This window comes from Dunckerocampus dactyliophorus, chromosome 12, assembly GCF_027744805.1.
Source record: "Dunckerocampus dactyliophorus isolate RoL2022-P2 chromosome 12, RoL_Ddac_1.1, whole genome shotgun sequence".
Lineage (NCBI taxonomy): Eukaryota > Metazoa > Chordata > Actinopteri > Syngnathiformes > Syngnathidae > Dunckerocampus > Dunckerocampus dactyliophorus.
The window spans coordinates 6822424-6843662 of record NC_072830.1 but is presented as its reverse complement, the minus strand read 5'-3'; the positions used below and the strand labels follow the sequence as shown (position 1 = coordinate 6843662).

General features: G+C 44.7%; 3 protein-coding genes across 11 annotated transcripts; 2 read left to right on the top strand and 1 right to left on the bottom strand.

Moving 5' to 3' along the window:
• The first annotated feature begins 1496 nt into the window (after positions 1 to 1496).
• Positions 1497 to 5354, top strand: zgc:154093 (uncharacterized protein LOC777623 homolog). 3 transcript variants are annotated; one of them, XM_054795235.1, is made up of 2 exons: positions 1497 to 1701; positions 3751 to 5354. In XM_054795235.1, the coding sequence occupies exon 2, from the start codon at positions 4007 to 4009 to the stop codon at positions 4850 to 4852; it is 846 nt and encodes a 281-aa protein (XP_054651210.1). In that variant the 5' UTR covers positions 1497 to 1701; positions 3751 to 4006; the 3' UTR covers positions 4853 to 5354. The 3 variants fall into 3 exon arrangements, with proteins under 3 accessions (XP_054651210.1, XP_054651208.1, XP_054651209.1); XM_054795233.1 differs by having other exon boundaries at positions 1500 to 1705; XM_054795234.1 differs by lacking the exon at positions 1497 to 1701 and adding an exon at positions 1723 to 2343.
• On the bottom strand, positions 4427 to 20010 carry klc3 (kinesin light chain 3). Of its 2 annotated transcripts, none has more exons than XM_054795231.1 (14): positions 19771 to 20009; positions 18045 to 18275; positions 17904 to 17969; positions 17667 to 17831; positions 15697 to 15772; positions 15396 to 15544; positions 15213 to 15295; positions 15043 to 15130; positions 14847 to 14948; positions 14610 to 14783; positions 14424 to 14523; positions 13833 to 14007; positions 13685 to 13751; positions 4427 to 13522 (listed from the first exon to the last, which is right to left on the bottom strand). In XM_054795231.1, exons 2-14 carry the CDS (start codon positions 18249 to 18251, stop codon positions 13442 to 13444), a joined length of 1533 nt encoding a protein of 510 aa, XP_054651206.1. In that variant the 5' UTR covers positions 18252 to 18275; positions 19771 to 20009; the 3' UTR covers positions 4427 to 13441. The 2 variants fall into 2 exon arrangements, 1 of the variants encoding a protein (XP_054651206.1); XR_008573244.1 differs by having other exon boundaries at positions 4429 to 6886; positions 13441 to 13522; positions 13685 to 14007; positions 19771 to 20010.
• On the top strand, positions 5721 to 14857 carry ercc2 (excision repair cross-complementation group 2). Of its 6 annotated transcripts, XM_054795216.1 has the most exons (23): positions 5721 to 5860; positions 6027 to 6126; positions 6674 to 6751; positions 6838 to 6900; positions 6967 to 7080; positions 7194 to 7310; positions 7386 to 7502; positions 7581 to 7704; positions 7914 to 8010; positions 8863 to 8996; positions 9079 to 9247; positions 9344 to 9462; positions 9534 to 9603; positions 9753 to 9822; positions 9895 to 9996; positions 10071 to 10134; positions 10195 to 10316; positions 10387 to 10479; positions 10551 to 10623; positions 10692 to 10762; positions 10850 to 10993; positions 12030 to 12173; positions 12247 to 14848. In XM_054795216.1, exons 1-23 carry the CDS (start codon positions 5856 to 5858, stop codon positions 12337 to 12339), a joined length of 2283 nt encoding a protein of 760 aa, XP_054651191.1. In that variant the 5' UTR covers positions 5721 to 5855; the 3' UTR covers positions 12340 to 14848. The 6 variants fall into 6 exon arrangements, 5 of the variants coding, with proteins under 5 accessions (XP_054651191.1, XP_054651189.1, XP_054651190.1 ...); XM_054795214.1 differs by having other exon boundaries at positions 9079 to 9462; positions 12247 to 14853; XM_054795215.1 differs by having other exon boundaries at positions 9753 to 9996; positions 12247 to 14852.
• Positions 20011 to 21239: the final 1229 nt, after the last annotated feature.

Here is a 21239-nt window from a genome sequence, read left to right as displayed (position 1 = left end):
TTTATCACATTCCAGGCAGCCTCAAACATTCAAGGCAAACACTCTGCATGCTCATGGGATGGACCTTCAGTGGTGGACAGGTGAAACATGGAAAGCCGCTCGAGTTGACCAGCAAATTCAATGTTGAGACTGTGAAAAAAGTAATTAGTTACTAGTTACTTTCCCCAAAATGTACCGTAATTGATTTAGTCATGGAATTTCTCTTCCATTCATGTAATTAACAGGAAAAGTATTTATCGCGTCACTTTTTGGAAAAAAAACCCTTCAAGAATTGGGATTTAGATGAGGGCTGAGCTTGTGACTTGCAATTCTCTACCAAAAAGCTAGGGGGCAATGTTTTCCTGACAGTGAGCAACAACAACTTCTGTTGACAGTGCAGCTATGGTGCAATTTTGTGATGTTGCGTGGCTGCGATGCTGAAAGGTTGCGATGCTTTGTGCTGTTGTGCAGCCAGGCTGCAATGTTGTGAGGGTACACAATTGTGACGTTGCAGTGCAGACGTTACAATGCAGCTACGTTGCAATGTTGCGCGGCTGCAACGCCGAAAGGCTGCGATGCTTTGTGCCGCAATTTTGCAATGCTGTGGCCTTGTGATTTTGTGAGATTCCAGTGCTGCGATTTTGTGATGTTGGAATGCGTTGCTAAGATTCTGCAAGGCACCAATGTTACAATGCAGAAATGCTGGGATTTTATGTGCATTGCTGCAAGGTTGCAATGCTGTGATTTTGTGATGTAGAAATGGAGCAATTCTACACTGCTATTTTGTCAAGGATACAATGTTGTTGATGCCTTGGAGCAGAAAGTTGCACGTGAAAGAAGTGTGGGTTTCATTTTCTCTCCAGGAGTCCCTCAGGATCTTTAAACTAAGCCAGCCTGCTGACGACTCATGCCTGCAGAATTATCACCATCATAATCATCATGTTGCCTGGTGAGTGTTTTGCTGAGTATGTGATTCTAAGGAGGAGGATGTCCACTGAGGTGCTGTTTTTCTAACTTAGCTCAGCTTTGCCTGCAGTTTGCGTTGGCCTGATAAACAAATGAAAGAAGGAGAAGCTTTATTAACGCTGCGGCGACCTCCCCCCAGCAAGGAGACATCATCCAGGTTTCTCACCACTTGAGCAAGGAAGTCGTGTTAGCATTATAGCACCTTTTACCTGATGGATCAATAACCTCAGCTAATCCTCTGTATATGCAGTCAACGCTTTCTCATTAGCGTTTATAGTCGGCAGGAAGTCACACCGGAGGCTGAGACGTCTCGTAAGACGTAATTAAATAAACACGACTTCATTGATACAACGTGTTCATTGATAAAACAACGTGTTCATAGAATTGGCAGAAGCCACTCGTGTTGCTATTAAGTTGTTTAAAATAAAGCCCAGACTTGACATGAAACAGAATTAGTAACGGAAATCAGTCTCCCAGCCATGACATAAAACGCCAAAGTAGTCGTGCTTTTATTTTTAACACGCTAACCGGATGTGCTATGCTTGTAACTGTGTAGCTTGACACGCCCTCCTGGCTGATCCAGTTTGCTGGTCCAGAGACGGAGAGACTTCATTTCTGGTCACAGCGCTAAGAGGTTTACGTCCAGGTGGACTCCTTCTTGTCACGGAAGAATTGCTTGACCGCGAAAGGAACATTTTCATTTAAAAAAAGAAGGAAAAGAGAAAGCAAGATGACGTTGGACAGACGCGTCACTTTGTAGGTAAATATCAGCGACAGATATTTTGTGGCGGGAGGTTCGACATGCTGGCCTTTTTTGTCACAAATTATGTGGACAACAAAAAGACAAAAGTTGTGGTTGTGTACATTGTGACGCCCCCTTTATGACGTCGACAAAGGGGTCAGTCTCTTGAGCAACTGTCTCGTGTTTGTTTTTATTTATGACGTCGCGTTGACAGAAGAACACTTTTCCTTTTTGTGAGGAAGTGTCAGGACTCCGTAGGATCTTGTGAAAGTGGGGAGGAGGAACTTGAGTTCATTAGAGCAGTGTATTTGGACGCGTTCGTCTTTATTTTGGGGGCCAGCTGGCTGGAAATAGCGTGACTGTGCGTGGATTAGACCGCAAAGGAGTGTTCCACTAAAGGTCCAGTCCAGAGACTTCAGGAGGACCTTGGTGATGTCACTCTTACATAACACCCCCCACCGAGGGTGGAGGAGGTGTGTGAAGAGGTGGGGGGCTGCTGATTGTCTGTGGTGGCGCTTCATCACTTTATCGCCAAGTGCTTTGACGTCATGTGCTGACAGGAAGTTACTAACGCACGTTCTCCAGAAGAGGAGGCTGAGCAGCGTGTGAACACCAAGAAGCTGTGGGTCTGAGCGCTTTTATCTCCAGGAGATCGGGTAAATAGAAATAGTCTGTTCCAGGGTCAAGCTGTGACCATCCAAAAAGCTGTAAAGAAGTGTGCAGGCAATGTTTTAAGTGTAAAAAGAAGTGAAGCAGTGTTACAAGTATAAAATGTTAACATTGCTACCAAGTGAGGACACGTATGGTGACCATGCAGTCAGACTACTTTGAATGTGACGAAATTCCTGTCTGTATTCTTCTCTTAACACGCCTCGTTGAAGCGCATCCTTTGAGTTTCCTGCCAAAATCTTGGTCAGATTCCAACCTCGGGGGCTTGACTATTTTTTTTAAAGTATCGTCTAAAATAGCAGCAAACCTCCAGCAGGGCTCGTAAATATTGCGCCCTCATTGTGTCACCTCCCGACAAGACCGGGAGATGAAAAGAGGTCAGAGGTTGTGAAGACGTCTGCTTGGCTGTCTCACAGATTTATGAGTGAAGCTTCCTGTTTGAGAAGAAGCGCTGCTTCTGAAAGGAAGTGCTTCATCACATTTAAAGGTCTCTCAGGTCGTGTATTTGGAAGGGTGTTGTATAACAGCACTTGCAGTCAGCTCCACCCGCAACGCAACGTGTGTGTCTAGGGATGGGTGCCTTTCACGCTTGAGCCGATACGGTACCGATGCCTGGTACCTCAGAATTGGTATAAAATAAACAGTACCGGTGTTCGGTAGTGTTGTGTGTGTGTGTGCGTGTGTGTTATGTCACACTCACATGCTAGGTTAGCCTATTCGTTGGAGAAAAGCAACATAAACATAAAGCTGCCTCGTCTGTACCTGACTGACATAGTTGGCAGTGCTCCAGGCCTTGGTTTAAGATATGTAGTGAAGCTTGCCTGTTTTTTTTGTCTTCCAAGTGGAGGATGTATTCATCAGATTTATTGTTGGGAGTCAATGAGGACCAAATTGGTCCTGAGGGTAAAAAGTGGGGGCATAAATGCAAATCTTCCAGTAGAGGGATCATTGAATAAAAAAAGAACAATATTAAAAAACTGAATTCTTGCAAAGGTTCATACAATTACTAGCCTTTAATTTTTAAAAGATGTGTAGCAAAGCCTGCCTCTTTTTTTTTTTTTTTTTTTTACAAAGTTGTCGTCGCCAAGTGTTGGGCTGTCTAGCTAGGGGCGGGGTCAGAGGCGGTATCGCGATATGAACATTATTAACAAGTTTTGTATAAAGGGCACCTTTGTTGTGATTATTCTAAGCCAGTCACCAATGTTGATGTTTTCTTTTTTACTTTTTCAAATAATCACAAATGTATGAGTCAGGGGTCAACCCCAAGCTAAATGTTGCCTTTTAGTCCTAAAAATATGAAAAGTATTTGAAAGTAGGAGAAAGCAGCTCAAATGTTGGTGTGAACATTCACATGCCATCGACGTGATTGAACCCACTCAACTCTCTCTCTCCAGAGTCTGCTCTTGAAGAAGACGAGGCGCAATGTTGGACACGTTTGAGGTGTCTCTGACTGAGGTCAAGGTCTTCCTCGGGAGTCGCATGTCAGCGTGAGCCCCGCCCCCTCTGACCTAAATTCTCTTGCGGGTGGCCGTCCTGGGTGGCGAAGCGTCGTCTTACCAGCACCTGTGCGCGCCGCAGTGGTTGTGTCTCTGGCTGCTCCCGCTGCGTCTGAGCACGTCTGAGGTGTCCGGCGGCGAGGAGCCCCGCAGGATGCCCGTCAAGACTCCCATCTACCTGAAGACCACCACGCCCAAGAAAGGCAAGAAGCTGAAGCTGCGCGACGTCCTGTCAGGAGACATGATCAGCCCGCCGCTGGGCGACGTGCGCCACAGCGCCCACGTGGGGCCGGAGGGGGAGGGGGACATGTTTGGGGACGTGGGCTTCCTGCGGGGAAAGATGGATATGCTGCCGTTGGCGGCACGGGCCAACAACGGAGACGTGCGCTCGCACAGTGTGGACAGACAGCTGGAGGACACCGCGGCAGCCAAGCAGGACTCCAACAGGCACGACTACTCCTTTAACGGTTTCCACTACGAGCACTCGTCCTCCGGCTTGTTGAAGTCCACCATCTCCATGCCTGTTTTTGTCGCCCATGAACAAGCCCCGCCCAAACCCCCCCGCCTGCACCTGGATGACCCCACCCAGCGCCACCTGCAGCCCGCAAATGTCAGCCTCAAGCAGCACCCCACGTTGCCATGCCACTCGTCGGCCGAGCCATGCCGGGATGTCTCAGTCTCACCCACCATCCGCAGGCTGGTCCCCTCCTCGGGCTCCTTCTCAGAGGCGTCGTCAGAGGAGTCCATGTCAGACACCTGCGGACCCCTGGACGCCCAACGAGGCCTCAGTCTGGACTCTGATGCCGGCCTGAGCAACGAGGATCTGAGGAGCGATCGCAGCGATTCCCCATGTGGTCACTTCCGCCTTGTTGCCTCCTCCAGCATTCCGCGCTCAGACTCCATGGTGGGTCTAGACTTGGACCTAGGCCCCTCCATCCTGGAGGATGTGCTAAGGATCATGGACCGCTACAAGAACGTGGACCACCGTTGTGAGCTGTGAGGAACACGCCAGGCGGCGCGTCAACGTAATGACAGACTGAGCAGAGGGACGTTTGGACGAGTGGGAGGCGTCAGGCTGGTCCTCAGGCGCCTTTTTCACAGCAACATGTAATCACCATTAGACGACAGCAGCCATGTTGTCACCGTCAACAAGCTGTCAACACATGTAGATAACATGTCGTACAACTTTGTTATTAGCTCATGACACTTTTTTTTTTTACAAATCATCTCTGCAGTAAAGTCAAACTAAGTTGTTCCGCAAACAAACTGTTATTTCTTTCTGTTTTGTCTATATTGGCCTAAAGTTCATCATTGATCTTGTGTAGTTGATCATCTAGAATGCTTATTCTTGTGTTTCAACTAAACGACTGAAGCATAAAATGATTATTCTATTCAAACTATATTTAGAGCTCTTCTGGTCCTGTTAATGTTCAGTGTCACTGCTGTGCTGTATACATTCATGTCAATAAAATGTTCCACTACAAAAAAATTGTGGACCAAGACTTAAGTTTTTTATTGCACGTAAGGGAATGTGTCGTTTAAATTTTGAAGGTCTTGAACAGAAAAATATTAAATACAAAGCTCGTCAAATGTATTTGCACTTCTTAATCTGACCACCGGGGGGCAGTATACGACGAACATCGGACGTTTTTGTGAAAACTGAGGGCTAATAAATTCCATATAAGTGTATTTAGCGTTATAGCTTCATCAATAGATTTATATCTGGACGTTTTGGTCAAAACTGTGAGCGGTAATTCACAAATTGTATCGTTATCGCTTTATCAAAACATCTCGGTCTAAAACAACGATACACATTTACTGTAGTAATATAGCGCAATGTGTACTCCCATACACTAGGTGGCAATAAACAAATTGACGTAGTCACAGTCTAACAACGAGACGAAGAAGCCCATAGAAACCGGCTTCCGCTCACAACAAAGTTGTCAATGAGGGCTTAAAAATAATTAACGTGGCCGTCAAAGAAGAGGAGACATTCGGCAACAATGAAGTGAGTGATTCTGGTCATTTTATAACCTCATGTTTCACCCGTTAGCTGAACAGCTAGTCGCGGTTTGCACAGCTTCACAGCCGTGCTAAAGCATAGCATCTTTTGCTAGCTTTGACGACGCTAACGCAAATAAAACAAGTCGGACTGATTTAACAATTTTTTTCAGGCTCAACATCGACGGCCTGCTGGTGTATTTTCCATATGATTACATCTATCCCGAGCAATACTCCTACATGCTGGAGCTGAAGAGGACACTAGATGCTAAGGTGGGAGAGCAAAATATACCTGGAATGTATTGAACAGCATATACGGTGGGTGGAAGATCAGCTTCTGGTTTGGAACAAGTTAAGCTGATTTGTACGGTGGCTGATAGGGGCTAACGTGCAGCAACGTCCAAACGCTCAGAACACAATTGTTATACAAAACACACAAAGGCAATGAAACATCTGCATGAGAGAAATGATGCATGTTCACGGAAAAAAGAGTAAATTTGCCAGGCTACCATAGGTGCCAGACCTCAGGGATGTCCGTCTTTGCCCCAAAGAAAGTTGTCAAAATGAAAAGGTACATTTTTTCATAATGTCATTGTGAAACACTTGGCCTCACATGCTCGAAAATAGTGTTTAAATATTACGGTCAAGTGTTCAGCAAAGAAAAATGTAGGTTTGATCCTGCAGTGTTTATGTGATTGCCGTATTTTTAATTTGCAGCAATTCCCTCCTTCATGTACTCTTAACAAATAAAAAACCCTGAACAATCCTTAATAATCACTTCATAATGTGGCCAATGATTCTGTCTTCCATGTACGTTCAGGGTCATGGCGTCCTGGAGATGCCGTCAGGAACAGGGAAGACCATCTCCCTGTTGTCCCTCATTGTTGCATACCAGAGGGTGAGTGATGCTCCTGCTGTACAAAAGAGTTCCTTACTAGTGAACGTTGCCAGAGAGCTTCGCTTTATGACCTTCTGCCTCCTCAGGCCTTCCCCCTGGATGTGACCAAGCTCATCTACTGCTCCAGAACGGTTCCTGAGATTGAGAAGGTGAGTTCAAATCATGTGAGCGTACAGACATGAATATTCCGGGCTTAATTGATTGTGTGTGTTCAGGTGGTTGAGGAGCTCAGGAAGCTGATGGAGTTTTATTCCAAAGAGACCGGGGAGAAGAACAACTTCCTGGCTCTGGCGCTTTCCTCCCGGAAGAACCTCTGCATCCACCCTGAGGTGAGCATGCCACAGCAGGAGGGGGCGCTATAACCACCAATCATGTCAGCCAAAGGAAAAGACACACTCGTGGGAAAAGGGAAGCACACATCGGGACTTTCGCTTTCTTCCAGGTGAGCAGTCTGCGCTTCGGCAAGGAGGTAGATGGGAAGTGTCACAGTCTGACGGCATCGTACATCCGCGCCCAGCGTCACAGCAACCCCAACCTGCCAGCCTGTCGCTTCTATGAGGTACCAACGCAGCTCCGTGCACATGCAGCCTCCATACCAACACCACTGTTACAAACTCTTTGCTCCTCCCTACAGGAGTTCGATGCCGTCGGCCGACAGGTTCCGCTCCCCGCTGGCATCTATAACCTGGATGACCTAAAGGACTTTGGCCGCAGGAAAGGCTGGTGTCCTTATTACCTGGCACGCTACTCTGTACGCTCCGTCCAACAGGAAGTGAAGGAATGCCGCAGTGTTTTGGATCCCACACCAGTAACATTGTCTCTCTCTTAGATCCTGCACGCCAACATCGTGGTGTACAGCTACCACTACCTGCTGGACCCCAAGATAGCAGACCTGGTGTCCAAAGAACTGGCCAAGGACTCTGTGGTGGTCTTTGATGAGGCGCACAACATCGGTGCGTGTCGGGATTCACTGACAGAGCTGATGCAGCGGCTCTTTTATGAATGTCGTTTGTGGTCTTCATGCTAGGAACAGGCACTGGCGGCAAGAAGGCCCACAGTGACACCTAGTGGACAAGACTATGTACTGCCTTAAAAAAAAACAACCTGCGACTGTGTCTATCCGTGAGATTCCACACCTCACGGAATGTGTTTGTCTTCTCAGACAACGTGTGCATTGACTCCATGAGCGTCAACATCACCAGGCGGACACTGGACCGTTGTCAGGGCAACGTGGATATGCTCCAGAGCACCATACACAAGTAAGACAGAATGATGCGGTGGAACCTTGGTTTTCGTCATTAATCCGTTCCGAAAGGCCAGATGAAAACCAAATAAATTTTTCCCATAAGAAATCATGTCAATCGATTGAGTTAGTTCCAGACATCCAAAAATATTAACACAACACATTTTACAGAGAATAATTATAGTTTTACAAGCAGGATACAATTTGAAACAATTATTGCAACTTTTTTGGCATCCAGATTTGTCTCAGACACAGAAATAGGCAGTGCGCCTGAATGCCCCATCAGCACACTGTGCTGTTTATTATTATTATTATTATTATTATTATTAGGAAGGAAGGAGACCGTTACAAGTTGTATGTGTGTGTTCTATGACGAAATAAACAAGCCACACACACACACACACACACACACACATTTTTCCCTGGCCGCAATCTGTCTATAGTATCCCTCCTCTGGAAGAACCCGTCCTTTTCAGTCACCAATGTGGTGATGCTTTGTTTGGGCACTCGACCAGTTTGTTTGGCGCACTGTTTGCTTGCATGATAACAAAGAGAGTGTACGAGACATTTTTAGCAACTTTTTTTTTTTTTTTATAGAAAACCAAATTCTATGAAAACGGAGGTTCCATTGTGTTTAGTAATGGTATCTTATTTTGACAGCTGATACTCCATAGTAAAATTGTCTACATTTAGCCATGAACATGAATATCAGCTGTACTTTGTGGATGACAAACATAAACTATACTACATAGATTAGGACAAAAGTATTGGGACACATTCCACCAACAGTAAGTGAAAAGTGAAGAAAATGTACTTTTGTCCACACGATCTACCTTGTGTCATTCAACTTCCTGTCATCATGTGACAGGATCAAGGAGACGGACGCTGCCAAACTGAAGGAGGAGTACAGGCGACTAGTGGAGGGCCTGAAGGAGGCCAACGTTGCCCGGGAAACGGACGTCTACCTCGCCAATCCCGTGTTGCCAGATGAGATCCTACAAGGTAGGAGCGCCATTACTTGCATAAAGAAAAAAAAAAAAATGTCATTATCCCGACGTACTGATTGGACCGCTGTTGGTGACAGAGGCGGTTCCGGGCACCATCCGCACTGCAGAGCACTTTGTGGGCTTCCTGAGGCGCTTCATGGAATATTTAAAGTCTCGTCTGAGGGTGCAGCACGTTGTTCAAGAGAGCGCCCCGCAGTTCCTCAAAGACATCTTTGACAAAGTCTGCATCGACCGCAAGCCTCTCAGGTCTCCCAGCATCAACACCTTTCAGAGGCGTGGCCTCCTGTCACGTGACACTCCATCCATCTTTCATTGGACCCCTGTCGCGCGTCTCCTGTGCAGGTTTTGCGCGGAGCGTCTGCAGTCGTTGTTGCGAACCCTGGAGATCGCCGACATCGCCGACTTTTCCGCCGTCACGCTCATCTCCAACTTTGCCACGCTGGTCAGCACGTACAGTCAAGGTGCGCTTGCCAACATCCTCATGGCGTGACTTGAGCCGCCAATGTCTTGATGGTATCTTCTTGTTCTAAAGGTTTCACCATCATCATCGAGCCCTTTGAAGACAGGACGCCAACCATCGCCAACCCCATCTTGCACTTCAGGTAGGCTTATTATGCAAACGTCCTACATGTACTCTGCACACTAAGATGGCGCCATAATGCAAAAAACTTGCAATGTGTCGCAATTAGCATGCATTTGCTACCCTGGTGGAAGTAACAGCCTACTTGAGGTTTGTCTTCTTCGTCCTCAGCTGCATGGACCCGTCCATCGCCATCAAGCCAGTCTTCCAGAGGTTCCAGTCAGTCATCATAACTTCGGGTGTAAGCTGCTCGTCCTCCTCTCCGAGCTTTGGGTTTGTCCTTGTGACCTCAAGTGTTTTTTGTCCCGGCCAGACGCTGTCTCCGCTGGACGTCTACCCTCGCATCCTGGACTTCCGGCCCGTCACCATGGCGTCTTTCACCATGACGCTGGCACGCACCTGCCTCTGCCCGCTGGTGTGTGCGCCGCTCGCGGCACTCTCAGTGATGGCGCCGCGCCCACCTGCTCTCATCCTGTCTCGTCTTCACAGATTGTTGGACGAGGGAACGACCAGGTGGCTCTCAGCTCAAAGTTTGAGACCAGAGAGGATTTTGGTGCGTAGAAAGATCTTATTCTAGCGTCAAACATCCTAAGAAAACATTCAAATGTTCCAGCTGTGATTCGTAACTACGGCAACCTGCTTCTGGAGATGTCTGCGGTCGTTCCCGATGGCATCGTGGCGTTTTTCACCAGCTATGTCTACATGGAGAACATTGTGGCATCCTGGTATGAACAGGTCAGCGTTTGTTCAGGCCATCTCTCATGGCACCGCGTTTAGCGTCATGCTAACTTCTCATTGTTTGCAGGGCATTCTGGAGAACATTCAGAAGAACAAGCTGATCTTCATTGAGACGCAGGACGCCGCCGAGACCAGCATGGCGCTGGAGAAGTACCAGGAGGTCACAGATGTCGCCATCGATCATCACCGTCAAAGACTGTTCACCTGTGACGTCTGCCTCTGCTTCTTTAGGCGTGCGAGAACGGCCGAGGAGCCATCCTGCTCTCCGTCGCCAGAGGGAAAGTGTCAGAGGGCATCGATTTTGGTACCTGCTCAGAAACGTGCAACTATAACACACATCACGGTTTCTAAGTTCTGCTCCTGTTTGTTCAGTGCACCACTTCGGCCGCGCTGTCATCATGTTTGGCGTTCCGTACGTTTACACGCAGAGTCGCATACTGAAGGTCAGATCTATCTCTTTTACATCTATACCGATGGCTTGCATTTGACCAATCACATCTATCGACATGACGCGTCGCTGCCTCGCCCAGGCCCGTCTGGAGTACCTACGAGACCAGTTCCAGATCCGAGAGAACGACTTCCTCACGTTTGACGCCATGCGACACGCCGCTCAGTGCGTGGGCCGAGCCATCCGAGGCAAGACGGACTACGGACTCATGATTTTTGCTGACAAGGTAAACGTGTCTTTCGTTCAGTCTCTAAACGGTTTATAGATAAACCTTGTTACCATTTCAAAATGTAATTACAGTAATCTCTCATTGATCGTGGTTAATTGGTTCCAGACGCGACCGTGATCAGTGCTTTTCCGCAAAGTAGGACTCCCTATTTATAATGGGATGTTTTCATAGTTATGAGCATAGAAAATCCCTTTATGGCCTTCTAAATACAGATTTTAACATAATTAGAGCCCTCTAGACATGAAGTAACACCCCTATAGTCAGCTTTGCACTCATATTACCCAATATAGTACACATTATAAGCGATAATAATCCATTTAAGACATAAATAAGTCATTCTCGTGTGTGTTGCCGTAAATGAGCTGAGTGAACGTGCAAAGCGGAGTTGGAGCTGTGGGTTATGGTCGCAACAGTAGCCGGTGTTGGGGATGATTGTGCCTGTTGTGAGATCATTCAAAACTGCAATAGAAGCCTGTTGTTCCGCTGATCAAGTCTGGTGCTTGTGTGTCTCTCTCACCCATTACAGTAACATTACTGACACCTAGTGACCGTGTAGAATACTTACATTCAAAGACGTGATATGTGTCTTCTGAATGCTGAATAGTTTTGACTTCATTTTGTGGCTGAAAATTCTTAATTTAGGGATATTTAATTGAATTGTATTTTTTGGCCTTTTTTAAAAATGTATTTATTTTTTCCCCTAATAATGGACTGTAATCAACCACAAAACACCATGATTTATGAATATATTTTTGGAAAAACGTAAGAATGAAGTTGTGAAATTCGAAGCGCCAAGTCACCAGAAACCAAACACGGTAAATGTGAATTATGATAACTACCAAAAATTGTATCATGATTTATCCATAAATTGTATCATTTCATTCCTAGATTGTGGCGTCAACTAAAATGCACAGTCGGCAAGTAGTCAATGATAAAACTCAAATATCAAATCTGTTTCCTGGTCATGTGACACATTTGCGCTTGCTGCTGGACAGAAATGTCGTCATGTGATAACATTCCTCCCTCCCCGCAGCGCTACGCCCGAGCCGACAAACGCGGGAAGCTTCCTCGCTGGATCCAGGAGCACATCAACGACGGCAGCCTCAACCTCACCGTGGACGAGACGGTGCAGCTGTCCAAGCACTTCCTGCGTCAGATGGCTCAGCCCTTCAGCCAGGTCACGCTCAACACAAACACAAATTATAAAGTCCGTCATCAACTCGCTAACCGTCCCGTCTCCTGCTGTGCAGGAGGACCAACTGGGTCTGTCGCTGCTGACACTGGAGCAGCTGCAGTCGGAGGACATGCTGAAGAAGATCGCTCAGATGGCTCATCAGAGCTGAAAGGGACATCAATACCTTGTCTGTCATACAGACTCTACTGTTTAGTTTTCTACTGCCGCTGTACAGTTCACTTTATACCATGTCTTGTATTTGAATTTATAGCCGATAGTTTGCTACAAACAAAACACACATCATCATGATCCACAATAAACAGTGAGTAACATTTATTTCAATTTCCCACCAACATACTGTATTCCAATAGAAAACACAAACGACTAACTTTAGCAAAACCTACAACCATGTTGTAAAAACATCTTCCAAACTTCCAGAAAGTCCAAGTGACAAACTAGAGTCTTCTAGAATAGAAACGTTACGTAGCATTAAAGTATATAAATATATATTTCCACAACCTGCGGCATCACAGCTTTCAAAACGTTAAATAAGAATTAAGAATTCCAAACTTTTGACTGCAGCTGAGCTCCAAATTGACTTCAGCCCGCCTCCATTGTCCTTTGCTGCAGCGTAAATGTGCAAAAAGCTTCTACAATCCGTCCTTAGCAAGTCAAAACTTACAAGATATGTTCCGTTGTCGATATGTAAACAAGCTTAAATGAGATATGAAAATATGTCATTACTTGAAAGGCAAGACGTATACACGTGGACTTGTAAAGCAAATGTAACATTTGGTCGCGTGTTGATTGTGCAAACGTTTGTCTCTTTAAAGGAATCATTTAAAGTCGCTACGCCCTCTGCTGGACAAACTGTCATGATGCATCAGTGCGCGCCAATATCAGTGAAGGTGCACCTAAAATGTCTGAAATGCAAGTTTATATTTAACTCGTACTCAGGATAAATGATTGTCTCCTCACCTGGAATGTAATGAAATCTCAGGTCCGCTTTCTATGTGACACACACACGCAAAAATTCCTCGTATGTAAGTCATGTGACGGCCCAGAAACATCCTGCATTGTTGTTTTGGTTGTGAAGTACCACAACGTTTTTTGTTTTTTTTTTAAAATTTGCACTTTGAGACATATTTTGTGTTTGCAGGCTACCAAAACACACCAAAAAAAAAAAACTAACTTTTTTACTCATGTGAATGGAAATGGACCCTCAATGTAGACTGTGTGTGTGTGTGTGTGTGTGCGTGTGTGTGTGTACGTTAGCTGGTGCCTAGTGATCCTCTCCTGTTGAGGCTCTGCGTGCTGGAGCTCAGTCCTCGATGGTCCATCAGGCAGTGTGACTGAGGAACAAAACAAAAGCACACAATGTCGTTCATGTTGGTGTCAGAACCACCGAACTGGCCCTGACAAACCTGTGGAGTCGCCACTATGTTGTAGCTCAACTTGAGGTGTTTGTTAGCACATCAAAGCATTGGTATTAGTTATCACGTTGTTTTCCTCACCTGGCCGCCATCTTGACTTTCTCCTCCACCAACATTGAGAACGTTGAGCGAGTTGGCTCTTTTCATCCTGCAGACGAGGAAGTCACACGCACACCTTTTGTTTTTTTTATTTTTTTCATGAAAAGTAAAAGAAAGCCCCAGCTTTTACCCAGCATTCCTGGGAGCCGCATCCTCCATGCCAACGCCCTTCAGCTTACGGACCAGCTTCTCGCTGCTTCGCCGTATGGACTCTCGCAGTTTGGTGAAGGAGCCGCTGCGCCTCAGGGGACCCTCCTGACGAGATTGGGCGTCGTCTCCACCCGACCAGCTGGGCCGGGCGTCACCTGGACGACAGACAGGAACTGTCTAAACCAGGGGTATCCAAAGTGCGGCCCAAGGGCCTTTTGCGACCCGCGGAACAGTCTAAAAATATAATTTAATAAGAAAACAAACAAAAAAAAAACAGCAAAAAAGGAAAAATCAGCAGTAGTTTTACAAGAATACAGTCCGAATATTAAGAAAAAAAAACAAATTTAACGAGAAAAAGTAGAAAAGAAAATAATATGAGGAAAAATGTCATTTTAGTAGCATAAAATGTAAATATTCAAGAAAAAAAGTTAATTTTTTTTTTAAGTCGCAATATTACGAGAAACAAAACAACTAAGGTTGACAACGGAGGTGGTCATTTTTGGCAAAACGTTGACAACAAACTGAGAAGCCTTCACTCCAACAGTAAATGTGTCGTCATCATCATCATCACCTTCCACAGATCCAAATTCCTTCTCGTGCGCTCTGGTCAGGATCTCCTTGTACAGCGCTTCTGCTTGGCGGTACTTTCCCTGCTTGAGGTAACAGGAAGCCTAACGGAAGGAGGAAGTGAGGCGAGCGTAACTGCAAGGTCGTCTCATCACGTGACACGTGACTCCCACACCCCACAGAGTTTCACCAGGTTGTTTTTGGTCTTGGCCACGTTGGCGTCGTCGGGGCCCAGTCTGCTCTGATAGATGTGCAGGGCGCGCTCGTAGTACTGCTCCACCTCCTGGTACTTGCCCTGGTTCTGACACAGCAGCGCCAAGTTGTTCAGCTGCTTGGCCACGTCGGGGTGATCCGTGCCCAGAACCTGCCGGGAGGAGGGTACGCGTGTGTAAGAGTGAGGGGCACGGTTGGGGGGGCTTCAGCTCACCTTCTCTCTGATCTGCAGCGCTCGTTTGCATAGGGGCTCCGCCTCCGTGTATTTGCCTCGCTTGCCGTAAAGCACCGCCAGGTTGTTCAGCGTGGCTGCCACCTGCACGCATACACACACACGCATACAGTTCAATGTGTGTGTGTGTGTGTGTGTGTGTGTGTGTGAGTGATACATACAACAGCAAAGAACTTACAGCAGGGTGGTCCACTCCCAGAGTTTTCTCCCTGATGGCCAGTGCGTCGTTCAGCAGGTTGGCCGCTTCTTTGTACTTGTTTTGGTCTCTGACAAAATAAAGTTCAGTCAGATTTAGGAGCAACATTTCCAAGTGTGTGATCGTCGCATTGCCATGGTTACCCGCCTCACCTGTACACCAGCGCCAGGATGTTCAACATGGTGGCGACGTCAGGGTGGGTGTGGCCGGATGACTTCTCCAAGTCCTCCAGCGCCTGTGGACATGCGGGCGGAGCTTCGGTCACGTGACCCTCCATGTAAGAATCGTCAACGTGTTTCAGTCGCGCGACTTTGTAACCACGGCTTCCGTCTGACCTGTTTGCAGAGCGGGACGGCGACCTCGTACCGGCCCTGCGAGGCGTACTGGATGACGAGGTTGTGGAGCGTCCGAAGGCGGGCGGGAATCTCGTAGCCGCCCTGCTGGGCCGCGGCGGCTGCGCTGCTGTGGTGAGGTGCGGATGACACTGAGAGTGCAAACATTGTTACCGTCACACACTGCTGCCCCTTCAGGAAGGAGGTGGTACTACAGACAAGTGTGCTTACTTTGGTAATGCCGTCTTTATGTGTGTGTGTGTGTGTGTGTGTGTGTGCGTGCGTGCATGCGGGCGTGTCTTACTTTGTGATGACTCCTCGTCCTCGGCAGGAAAAAGGTCGTCCAGAGATTCTTTGGTGGAGGATGTGTTCCTGTCGTCCTGAACGTGCAAACAGCCAGGAAACGTCATTTCAGTGCTCAAGTAGCAGCAATACATGAAAAGTTATTATCAATCATTTCAATTACATGAAAAACATTCTTTTATTTTCTAGTTGATATTTTCCTCTAACAAATGCTGCTAACCATCTCCTATGACACATTGAAAAAAAAAAAAAAAAAAAACCCCGAGATTTCAAGAAAAAAAGTCGTGAATTTAGGATAAAAACAGTTATGAAAAAGGGGGACTTATGTGACCTTTGGCCTTTGGCAAAAGTAAAATTCCGACTTTTTGTCTCGTAAATTTACAAGAAAAAAGTCGCAAACGAGAACAAGAGTCATAATATGACCTTTTCCCAAGGCCAAATGTTACATATGTAAGTCCCTCCTTTTCATAGCTGTCTCAGACAATGCCTGTTACAACGGAGTATTAAAATAATCGGACATTGAGAATAAAGTCGTACATTTCCCAAAAAATACTCGTAATATTATGAGGATAAAGTCGTAAATATGCGAGAAAAACATCGTAACTGGACTTATGTGACCTTTGGCCTTGGGCATGTGAAGGGGGCGGGGTATGGAAGGCGGACGTGGGAAGGGCTCGACATGCTGATCTGTTTGTGCTCAACTGCTCTGTTTTGCTGCCACGTTATAAATAAAAGCTTGCCTGAAGCAAGAAGAAACTTTCCTTCCTTCCTGAAGAGCTACGCTCTATTTTCCCTCTGACACGTATGACACCATGAAACATCACATTACCACTTTATTCTCCTAAATTTACTACTTTCATGCTCTCGTAATATTGCCACTTTTTTCTTGTAAATTTGCGACTTTATTCTCACAATATTACGACTTTTTTCTCGTCAATTTATGACTTTATTCTTGTAATATTGCGACTTTTTTTTCTTGTAAATTTGCAACTTTATTCTCGTAATATCGCCACTTTTTTCTGTTCAATTTATGACTTTATTCTCGTAATAGTGCGACTTTTTTTCTTGTACATTTGTGACTTTATTCTCACAATATTATGACTTTTTTCCCGGAAAATTATGACTTTATTCTTGTAAATTTGCAACTTTTTTTTCTTGTAAATTTGCGACCTTATTCTCACAATACTACGACTTTTCTTCTTATTAATTTACGACTTTACTCTCATAAATTGCGACTTTTTCTCGTAAATTTGTGACTTTATTCTCACAATATTCCAACTTTTTTGTCGAAAATTTGCGACTTTATTCTCGTCATATTGCACCTTTTTTCTCGTAAATTTACGTCTTTATTCTCACAATATTACGACTTTTTTTCTCGTAAATTTACAACTTTATTGTCGTAATATTGCGCCTTTTTTCTTATAAATTTACAACTTTATTCTCACAATATTACGAGTTTTTTTCTCGTAAATTTACGACTTTAATCTCGTAATATTGCGACTTTTTTTTTTCTTTTCCCAATGGCCCTAATACTCTGTCATACTTTCCAACAAAGGTGTGCCTCAAGGTTCTGTGCTTGGGCCCGCCGTCTATATTCACCCCTAAACCAGGGGTGTCCAAAGTTCGGCCTGCGACACATTGTAAAAATATATTTTAACAAGAAAACTAAAAAAAAATCATCAAGAATACAAGTCAAATACAGAATAAAGTCACAATATTTAAGAAAAAAGTTGCAATGTAATGAAAAAAAGTCATAATTTTATGAGAATAGCATTGTAATATTATGGAAAATTAGGGAATAAAAAAATATATTATGGGAATTATATTTTTCACCTACAACACAAAGCTGAGATGCAGTGTTTTCTTGATATACAGTTTATATAGTGGCCCTTGCATCCCTCGGTGGAAAAAGTTTGGACACCCCTGACCTGAACGTTTCCACTAGAACGTCTTCACATCAATGTGCCTCACCAGCGGCGCCTCCTCCTGGTCGTATTTGCGTATGGAGGACATGAACTGCAGGTGTCTGTTCTGCTCCTCCAGGGTGACCACGTCCTGCTCGCGGTCCTGAAGACGCTGCTGGGCGCCGGCCAGCTCGTCCCGCAGCCACTGGTTCTCCTGGCACAGGCGACGCACCTGAGACACACACACCGTAGAGATTATTTCCGGGGAAACAAAAAAACAGGTGTATATTGTTAGATTCTCTACCTGAGCTCGCAGCTTCTGTTTCTCAGCCTCCAGTGAACCCAAATGAGCAGACAGAGCCATCATCACCTGTTGAACAACTTTATTACCTACTCATCATCACATTAAACATCTTTAATGTTCTTTAAGAATGTTTCCCGGCACCTGCGCCTCACTGAGGCCCAGCTCGATCCTCTCCAGCGACTGACGGATGATGCCGCTCTTCTCCTGCTCCACGCTGCCACTCTCCACCACTGCCGCCATAGGGCTCTGCTGCAGACTCTCCAGCAGGCTGCAGTTCTCTCCTCTTAGCGCCTCCAGCCCGGCGATGACCTGCTGCGTGCTGCACAGAATCTCCTCCGCTGACAACATGGCGACAGTGTGAAGTGGTGCTACCTGGGGAAAGTAAGTGTCATAGAAAGACATTTGGTTTTATTCCGCATTAGGGCTGCACAACGCTGCACAAAATGGAAATCACTTTTAACTAAATTTTCCAAAAATTACAACTTTATTTTGTTTCGTTTACTTGTCATAATATTACGACTTAAATAGTTTTTTTTACTTTAATATTTCCACAAAAATGGCATTATTTTTCTTCATAATATTACAAGTTCATTCTCGTAGAATTACAACTGTTTTTTTCATTTCTGCCGGGGTTTTTATACGCCTTTTTCAACTTTCTTCTTGAAATATTATGACTTCATTTCCATAATAGTTTTCTTTTATTCATGCACTATAACTTTTTCCTCAACATAATTTTCCAAAAATTTAAACTTTATTGTGTTCCCTTTGCTTCTCATGATATAGCGACTTAAAAAAACTTCTTATTTCTTTAATATTACAACTTAATGCTACAAACATAATTTTTCCTCATAATATTACGTCATTCTTGTAATATTTTGACTTTTTCTCATTACATTTTTCTTAATATTTTGACTGTAGTTGTAAAATTTTTCCAGATTTTCTATTTTGCTAAGTTTTCTTATGAAATTATATTTTTAGAATGTACCACGGGCCGCACTTTGGACACCCCCGATATAAAACAATCTATCAAGTCAAAAACATGGCTTGCTCACTCACTTGACAATACATGCATGCACGTATTATAAAGACAAGTCACAAGAAAAGTAAATTAATTAACGCGATCGCTCCTCACGCGAGCGGATGAATGATAGTCAGGAGCGGGTAGAACCAGGGCAGCTGAGCCAACTTGCCCTGGCCGGCGAGGCTCGCTGGGGGACGGGGTCAGCAAGGAGAAGTGTCGGCCCTCACCTGACGGTGCAGTGAAAGTCCTTGGGATTACTCAAACACCAGGTTAACTTCAGGAATTGTGTTATTCCAATGTGAAGTGGACAGATACAACAACAACATACTGTAAAGATGCAGAATTAGTGTTCTCTTTTGTGAGATTTTGGGTGGCTGTCATAGGCACAGGAGCCAAAGAATAAATACATAGGGATAGTAAATGTTTATGTTTATTCAAGTTTGTATTATACGCTACTTCTAATATTTTAATGTTAATGGTATGTAGTATTTTCGGTAAAGGTACTTCATGTGTCAATGTATTGGCCTTATGCTCTCTCAGGCGTTATTAAATATTCTAAATAAACAAACAAACACACGAAACATCACTTGTAGATGACAAACGTGTAAAATACATGTTGTTTCAGCATTATTTTACAGCGTTTTTAACACAACCGAAGCTGCGTGCTCGATGCAACAGGCCCTCAATAATTCATTCACACACAAACCTCCCAAACGGGACACATTTGGCGCATCTCTGGTGCAAATTAAAGTAGGTTTACAGACAAAACGCGACATATGTTTAGTGATTGTTGACCAAGAAGCAGAAGTAAACAAACACTCCCACCAGAAGTTATTTTTAGCCTACCTGCTAAGTCCAGACTCCGCCGGGATTTTGTCTTTTTGTTAACTTCGAAAGGATGTTTTTTTTTAAATGAATGTGTTTATTATTTGATGGCTGTTGATGTTAGCAGATACCGTAGGACATTTCCGACCAGTTTACTGGATGCGGAGGCGATGTGAAAGTAAAAACAATACAAGTGTAAATCATCCACCTGCTGTCATCCCAGACAACGGCTAGCAGCATGCTAAAAAAGCAGCTGGCACACATTTCCGGCTGCGATTTTTATTTCAAAGTAAAAGTGCGAATATTATCAGTGGAGCAACGCAAACGCAAATACACTTGAGGAGAATGATTATATCTATAACTATTTGTGTAACCTCTTATCACACCGCCATAATTACATATATAGTAGTAGTAGGTGGGTAAATGACATTTGGTATACAGTACAAGTCAATTGCCGTATTATTCTGAAGCCTGAAGCTTCACACTTTCCTGTGTTTCTGCTGTGCTGTTTGTTAACTTGATGCAGCGGAGGCGCTTACCTGATCCCAAATATTCCCAGCATGCACCGCGGTAGCACACCCTGCGAGGGGTCACCTGGACCACTGTTTTTGTCTCCTGCTCTTTAATCATTATTATTAAAGATTTTATTGTTGCAACAAATTATTATTGTTCTTGCTGATTGATCTGGGATCAATTAGGACCATGCTTATGAAGCAATAGCAGCCTCTAATGCTGCAGAGTGTGTACGTACTGGATCTATGTATGCATCTATCATCCTGTATGTACGTTTGTATGAATCGATCAATATGTATGTCTCTATGTATATACTATATATGTTACTGTATTATGTATGTGTTTGTATAATATTCAGTGCTGTCTGTTTTATTAGTTTTATTTGAAGTCAGATTAGTGCTAGTCTTGTGTGTGTTGGGTTTAAGGAAATAATTAAAGTCATTTACAAGTATTTAGTGAGCAGCTTAAAGAAAAAGCCGACTTTACACCAGCACGACGTACAAATCCAGCCAAGAATGTGTGCGGATTGTTGCTAGAGTCAAATAAGAAGGCATTGTGTGTGTGTGACAGTTATACTTGTACTTGTATGAGTCGGGTGACTGGGAGCTCAGCTGTGAGCTGGCGTGCTGCCATAGTGACTTAATAAGGTCACTAGTGTCCTATTTGCATAAACTCTTACCTGATAGTCTCTTTTCCTATTCATTCAAATAACCTTTTTAATATTGAGTCCACGCATGGTAGGAAAACATGGTCATGTGTACAGTAATGTGTAGTCTAGCTATGATGGCACAGCCTGATGTAGTACCTCAACGGACCTATGAGTGGCAGTAATGAGCAACAGGGTTCCTAGAGAGTGGCGAAAAAGAAAAACAAAGCAAGCGAGCTGTTCTGGGAACTCAATTGCGGTGGTCTAATACTTGTAAATGTAGTCTGTACAGCAACCATCTTTTGTAAATGCGTGGATGAGAACTAGCCCC